At 68.9% G+C, this 7,206-nt stretch overlaps 2 protein-coding genes across 2 annotated transcripts; both read right to left on the bottom strand.

Annotated features, from left to right (window-relative positions):
- Nucleotides 1-165: 165 nt before the first annotated feature.
- Nucleotides 166-2,687, bottom strand: MNEG_12177 (hypothetical protein; the record flags this gene model as incomplete). The annotated part of the gene is made up of 3 exons (XM_014039352.1): nt 166-205; nt 249-1,790; nt 2,020-2,687. The coding sequence occupies 3 exons, from the start codon at nt 2,685-2,687 to the stop codon at nt 166-168; spliced, it is 2,250 nt and encodes a 749-aa protein (XP_013894806.1).
- Nucleotides 2,688-5,662: 2,975 nt separating this feature from the next.
- Nucleotides 5,663-6,707, bottom strand: MNEG_12176 (hypothetical protein; the record flags this gene model as incomplete). The annotated part of the gene is made up of 4 exons (XM_014039351.1): nt 5,663-5,827; nt 6,103-6,217; nt 6,372-6,535; nt 6,636-6,707. The coding sequence occupies 4 exons, from the start codon at nt 6,705-6,707 to the stop codon at nt 5,663-5,665; spliced, it is 516 nt and encodes a 171-aa protein (XP_013894805.1).
- Between the last annotated feature and the right edge of the window lie 499 nt (nt 6,708-7,206).

The following is a 7,206-nucleotide window of genomic DNA, read 5'->3' as shown; positions in this document are numbered from 1 at the left end:
CTGCGGCGGCGGCGGCGGCGGCCGCCGCGGCTGCTGCGCGGCGCTGCGACGACGCGCGCGAGCGCCCGGCGCCAGCCGAAGTCGAGCCGCGCGCAGACCTGTCCAGCTTCCGGTGTTGCTGCGCGCGCTCCATCGCCGACGAGATCATCTTCTCGCGACTGAACGTCATGACGCGCGCCGCGCCGCCGCCGCCGCCGGCCTCGTTCTGCCGGCGCCGGAACACCAGCATCTTCCGCTGCTGCTCGGACACGGCCGAGCCGGCGCCGGCGCCGGCGGCCCCGGCGGCGCCGGAGGCGGAGGGGTGGGCGCCTCCGAAGAAGTCTGGCAGCGGCTCGGGCGCAGAACCATAGGAGATGTTGCAGGGCTCCGACGCGAACCCCCCAGACCCGACGCCCCAGAGCGCGGCCTGCCCCGCGCCGGACAGCTGAAGCTCCAGCGACGCCTGCAGCTGGATGGCGGCCGCGGGGGCGGCCGCGGCGGCGTCGACAGGGTGCACGAGGCCGGCCATAGGCAGGAAGGGCGCCGCCATGAAGGGCGAGTACATGTCCATGTCGATTGACACAGGGACCGCCACCGGCGCGCCGACGACGGGGGGAGGTGGGCCTGAGGACCCGCTGGACGCGACGCCGCCAGAGTGCTGCTGCTGCAGCAGCTGCTGCAGCGGCTGCTGCTGCTGCTGCTGTAGCTGCTGCTGGGGCAGCTGCGGCGGCGCCAGGCCGTTCCCGCTGCGGCCGTTGCCGGCCAGGAGTGCGGCTGTCTTTGCAAACATGCCTTGGAGCCGCCCGGCAAACTTGCCAGGCGTCGGCGCTAGGGGGGCGGCCTGCTGCTGCTGCTGCTGCTGCTGCTGCTGCTGCTGCTGCTGCTGCTGCTGCTGCTGCTGCTGCTGCTGCTCCTGCAGCTGCAGCTGCTGCTGCAGTTGCCGCTGCTGCATTTGCTGCTGCAGCAGCAGCAGCTGCTGCTGGTGCTGCTGCTGTTGCTGTTGGTGCTGCTGCCCTTGCTGCAGGCCCGGCAGCAGTGCCGGGGCCTGCTGGCTCGCCTCGCCCGCGCCGCCGCCGCGCGCGCCGCCGCGGCGGGATTGCTGCCCTCCGCCGCAGCCGCCAACGCGCATGACCCCGGGCAGGTCGATGCTGCTGATCAGGCCAAAGCCCTCATCCATCCCTTGCGTGGCGAGGAGCGACTGCAGGGCTTCCAAATCTAAGCCGTCGGGCCTGCCGCGACCCAGCTGCCGGAGTGTCCGCGCGGGCTGCAGCAACGCAGGCCCTGCTGCGCCGTCGGTCGCGGCGGCCGGCGATGTCGCGGCCGGGCCCTGCCGCTGCGCCTGCGCCTGGAGCGCGGTGCCCGCGGCCGCGACGCCGCTCGCGCCGCTGGCTGCGCTGTTGGCGCGCTCAGAGGGCTGCGCGGCCGCGCTTCCAGCCGCAGCCGCCGCCGCTGGCGAATAGCCAGAGGGGGTCCTGCCGTCGGCGCCGCTCCTGCCACCACCGCTGCTCAGGTCGACCTCCAGTGGCGGCGGCCGCTGCAGGGGGCCCCAGGGGCAGACGCTAGGCTGCGGCTGCAGCTCGCCGGCAACCCCAGCGGCCCCAGGGCGGCGCGCCTGAGCCAGCGCGTCCAGCGGCGTGGCTATGACGCCGCTTGCGAAGAAAGCGTCCTGCACGGCTGACTGGTTGAGCGGGGCCCCGCCCCTCGCCAGCGGCCCTGGGAGCTGCACCCAACCCAGGTGCGTGCCGCTCGCAGCGGCGGAGAGGCCCTGCATCGCCGCTGTGAGCGACGCGCAGCTGCTGAGGGTGTTGTAGCTGCGGGGGCGGGTAGAGGGGGGGTTGTTGGGGGCAGATGGTCAATCAGGCGGCCAGCGGTGAGGGCGGATGTGCCGAGGCTTGCGTCCGGGCTCGACGGACAGGCCGCGCGCGGCTGTGCGGCGCGGCGCGGTCGGGGCGGACGGGGCCAGCCTCTGTCCGGAGGAAGGGACATGCAGGGCAGGGGGTCCCAGGCCCCGGACGGCGGCACTCCGCCGCTCGCGCTCACTTGGCGCTGCTGAGGCAGCCGGACGCGTCGGTGTCGTTGCCGCGCAACAGCGTGCGGCCGAGCGCGCCCGCGCCGCCGCCGCCGCCGCCGCCGCCGCCGCCGTCGCCGCCGGCCAGGACCATATCGGCGTCGCTGTCGCTGATGCCGTCAAGCCAGTCGGTCTCTATCTCATACAAGCCGCCCAGGCTGCCCTGGCGGTCGGCCATGGCGGCGTCCAGGGAGGGCAGGCGCGGCAGCTCCCGGCCGCCGAGCCGCTGCCACGCCTGCTCCAGCCCCAGCGGCTGGCCCGCGTCGCCGCCGGCGCCCGCGGCGGCGGCCAGCAGGCCTTCGTTGGTGCTGCTGGCGCACTCGGCGCTTGCGGCCGCGGGCGCGGCCGCGGGCGCCGGGGCCGCCGCGCCATCGTGCGAGGCCGCGGCTGCGAAGGCCGCGGCGGCCTCGGCGGTGGTGAGCACCGCGCGCGCGGCGGCCGGCTGCTGGGTCCCGTCAATGTCTGGTAGCACCAATCCGAGGTCTTCCCCGTTGGCTATGATTTCGTTGATCGCGACAACAATGCTCTCCTGCCTCACGACGCCGCCGCTCGGCAGCAGCGCTGTGGCGCGCTGCGCCTTGCCGGGCGTGCCAAGCGCGCCGGCCACAGCAGGTGCGGCTGTGAGGCCCGAGGAGGGCATCGGGCCTGGCGTGGGAAGGGAGCCGTTTGTAAGGGGACGGGGACTCCCGGGCGCGCGCATGTGGAGCAGCCCGACCACCGTCATCGGCGCGAACGCTGGACCATCGCTCACGGCGCAGGCGCGACCACAGGGCATTGGCCAACAACCCCGAAACCAGCCGTTGATAATCACCCGTCGTTTTCGAAGCAATAATGTCGCCTGGAAGCTCCAGGCTGCCGGAATCAGCTACCCGGGGCCAACAGGGCCTGGAACCAATGCCCGGCCACCTGCGCGCCGGTGAGCAAGCACCATGAGAGCCAGGCACGCTATAGATTGCTGCTGCGAAGGTCTGCACTCGGGCCCCTCCTTTCACGCCCCCGCGCACACTGCGAATTCCAGCGTGAGCCCCACGTATCACGAGCCCCGCTCGCGTACCTCTCTGATACAAGTTACAAAACTCCACGAGTATCGTCCCCGCGCCTGAGGCGGCCCAACAAGCAGTAGGTGGCCCCGCTGGTGCTTGATCAAGGTTAGAAATCGACTCCTAAATGCAATGCGTAATCAAGACAACAATGAAAGTAACCTGGCACGCCAGGCTTTCGGAGCGAGCAATGTGTCCTCCGACCAGGCCACACCTCTGATGCGATGACAAGGTTCTGTGCCCCTCCGGAAGCGTACCACCCTCCCGTAACACGCCTTCCAACATACTACGACATGAATTTGTGACTCGGCGTGCTGTGTAATCGCTTCTTCTTGGCCCCCTCGCTGTCAACGACGGTAATTTGCCCCTGAGGAGTGTGTGCGGAAGGACGCAAGCAGGGCGATCACATGCACGCAGCCACGCTTTGACATGATGATATATTGTGTCGGGATTCGATGCCCTAGGAGACGAAGATGCGCCAGAGCGGCCGATCGTCACTGCCGGCATGCTTGATGCAGCGCAAGGGGCCGCCCGCCGCCATGTAGCATGAGCACGAGGCACTGTGGGTTGTGCAGGAGGCCTGTCCGCATGACAGCGCAGTCTTGGCGGGCATCAGATGCACAGAGCTCATTGGCCCGTGCCTTGTGGCCAATCCGACCACGCATTCTGCTGCCATCAGTCTGCTTGCCGCTGATGCCTCAAGTGCGAGGTTACCCTTCTACGCGCTAAGCCTTTGCTTTGTAAACGGCAGGCTTCTGGGTACGGCTGCACGATCTTGACAGCGTGGCACGCACAGGGTGCAGGCGGCCAAAATTGCATGCATGACGCCTGGTTTCGTGCGAAGCGTCGCACCACGACCAACCTACTGCTGCATACACAAGCACCGAAACAGCGCACGTGTGGATTGGTGATGCCATAACCTTGTGTTGCTGGGCACGAGCCCCATACTGCAAGGCGCAGGCGCCGTGTCGGGCCGCACATGGGCCATACGGCGAGGTGCCTGGCAGACGTCTTGTGAGCATCAGGTTTGTGGGTGTCTGGGACCGATTGACGGGTTCCTCTCGCCTCAAAGGCTCTTGAAGCTGTGCCTTGAAGCCTCTGACGGCTCATGCACAGAGGTGGATGGCCAGGGCGCATGCACAACACGAGTGTGCAACCACGCGTGTGAGCGTTTCAGCGCTCAAGGTGGCGGTCAAGCTGTGGATGGGGTGACACGTGCCGACAGGCGGGCCTCCTGGCCCACCGCAAGGTGGCCGTGCGAGCGGCAAGCCAGCCAGTGGCGGCGCCATGCTGTGGCGCTTCAAACGGGTGCCTACAACCACACGTGTGCGCGCTGCCTCGGCGTCGCAGCCCGGCGCGGAGCGCTCTGCGTGTGTGGGTGAAGGGATGCGGCGAGAACCGCAACTGCAGGAGCGTGGCGAGGGATCGTGACTGCGCAACGCGCGCAAGGGGCGGCCCGTCGGTGAAAATGAGGGGGGTCCTGGAGCGAGGGCGCGAGCTCCCGCTGCTCTGGCCCTTTGCGGGCCTCCCGTGTCGGGCTTTGAGTCAACTGATAAGGGTGCGGGGAGGCGCAAATACACGCCGCACGGCGGGCATGGTGCATGACGCTGAGGCGGTACATTCCGACACCCAAAACGCCCCTTCGGCAGGACGGAAGCCAGTCGCACCGCCCAGGCACCGGCACAAGACAGCTGCGGCCATGTCGGGCCGGTGCACCCAGGTGTTGCATGGGTGGGGTGGGGAAGGGGTGTGCGTGTACATCGCCGGGGATGACAACATGGGGCACAGCTGCTCAGGAACATTAGAGCCATCGTCATACAAAAGAGCACAGCCCCCGCCTGCCCGCCAGCACGGCGCGCGCCGCGCCGGCCAAGGGGCCGTTCCCGCGGCACGCGGGGCTTGATGGCTGCGGGCACAACTTCTTGGGTGCCCTGTCAACTGGGAAGCGGCAAGGCCGCGCGAGGGGCCCAAAGGTGAGCCCCCTCCCAGAGAACCAGGGGTGTCAACCCGCGCGTGCCGTCCTAGTGTTGTGCTCAGACCGGCACCGGACGGGAGGCCTGCCCGTTGCGCGGGCCGGGGGGTGCGCCGCTACAGAATGGCCAGCGCTCGTGCCGCAAGGTTCCACGCCCTCTGTTGTTGTACAGTCCCTGGCAACCTCGTCCGGCCCACACTTGTTGTATATTAATTGCGGCCCCGGCCCGCTACCGGGCGGCCTGTGCAAGAAGGGTGGTGCGCCACAAGGCCGCGCGCACGTGTGGATCCCTTCGCTGCGCCCTGCTCTCCAAACAGCCCGGCGTCCAAACCATCAGCAGGCCGCGGCGGCGGCGCCGCGGCGGCAGCCGCGTGTGGCGACGGCAGCCGCTGGAACGGCGCCGCCGACGCCTGCGCCTCCTCCGCCGTGCGCTGTTGGCGGCCGCTCGGCCGCCCTCACAACACGATCAACAGAAGCATTCCTTTCCGAGGCACCGCCGGCCCCCGCGCCGGCCGCAGGAAACGCCGCCCAGGGCCGACCGCGCCGCGGGCCCGCGGCGAGGGCGACGCTCGCCGCCTGGTGGGCGCGTGCGGCGGGCCATGCTCAGCACCAGGGGAGCGTGCAGCGGTCGTCCATCGGGGGCGCCCCCGCGGCCGCGATGAAGGCGACGAATATGATGACCGCCACGGCGACCATGCCGCCCTGGAAGCCGGGGTGGGTCCAGAGGCCCAGGAGGAAACCCTCCTCGCGCCGGATGCGGCCCTGGACCTGTGGATGTGATGTTGTGTGTTTGTGTGTGTGTGTGTGTGTGTGTGTGTGTGTGTGGGTGGGTGTGTGTGGATGAAGAACCGATGTGCGGAAGTTGTGTCGCTTCAAGGGCGGCCTCACGCCCTGACAAGCGCACCCAGCTGGCGCCTGGAGGGTAGTGGGGCGCCCCAGGGCGCCGGCACTACTCAGGCGGGCTCACGGGGGGCCGCGCGCCGCGCGCTGGGGTGCGATACCGTGCGGGGCGCCGCAGTTCGTTTGAGGGGTGGGGGCTGCACCTGGGGGTTGCTCGGCGTCGCGCGGCCTGACGTGGTGGTGTTGGGGCTGCTGCCGGGCGTGACCGTGCGCGTTGAGGCCGAGCGGGCGCCGCCCGCGGGGCGCTCCTGCTGATATCTGGTGTGGTGGGCGCGATTTTGGGGCGGGGCTGCGTGGGAAGGAGGCCAGCTGTGCATGCGGCCACGCAGAGCGCAGCCGAGAGTATGCGGCAGACCGCCAGCGCGATCTGATGTCGCCATGCGCGTTGAACCCCCGGTGATTTGGGGCTCACCTTGCCCAGGCCGCATCCCAATCGACGTCGTTGCTGTTGCCGCCGTTGCCTGGGGCTTCGCCGTTTTCCCGCTGCTGCCCGCCGCTGCCCCCGTCCTTGGGCGGTGTGGCGCGGCACGCGAGGACCCGCCTGCCCGCAAACACCTTGGCCACGGGCCTTGAGCTCTGTGATATTGGTGCACGATCGCAGGCGTGAGCGGGCGCTGGACGGCCCGATGCAAGCGTTGACGGTAAGGCCAGAAGGGCTATCTTGCGAATTGCTCACCAGCGCAGACGGCACCCTCAAATCCAGACGAGGCGCGGAGATCCGCGCGTAAAGCGCCTGCGAGGTGGCCATGATGCTGGCGTGGAGTGCCCGCGCGCCAGGAAGATCGATCTCACAAGCACAGCCCTTGTATGTCAAAGAAAGGCTACGCCCAATAAAACGCTGTTCAACTGTTTGGAGAGCTGGACGTCTCTACTCTCTCTGTACGGTACGGTACCTGTCAGCTGCGCAGACTTCGGGATTCTGGCCATGCGGCGGCGTCAGCGTCGGCCGAGGCGCCAACCTGCAAACTTCTCGGGGTCCTGCTCCTATGCTGATATAGATAGATTGGATGACTTGTACCTTCAAAAGAGATGCTGCTGAACACCCCGATCCCAGGGTCAGCTGCTTCATGTGCTTGGCCTTGCAGCACGAGCAGGGGAGGGAGCAGACCGCCAGCTGTGGTTACCAGCATCCTGCAAAACGCAACAAAACAGGGACTGTTGCCGCCCCCGATGCAACGCGCTGAGGCGTCAGCCCCAGACCAAGGGTGGACCGCCACAGGTGGCACCCTCACTACCGTCACCACCCG

This window comes from Monoraphidium neglectum (assembly GCF_000611645.1).
Source record: "Monoraphidium neglectum strain SAG 48.87 unplaced genomic scaffold scaffold03105, whole genome shotgun sequence".
NCBI classification, from domain to species: Eukaryota; Viridiplantae; Chlorophyta; class Chlorophyceae; order Sphaeropleales; family Selenastraceae; genus Monoraphidium; species Monoraphidium neglectum.
Note: the sequence above shows the minus strand (reverse complement) of the source record. Positions and strands in the feature narration are given on the sequence as shown.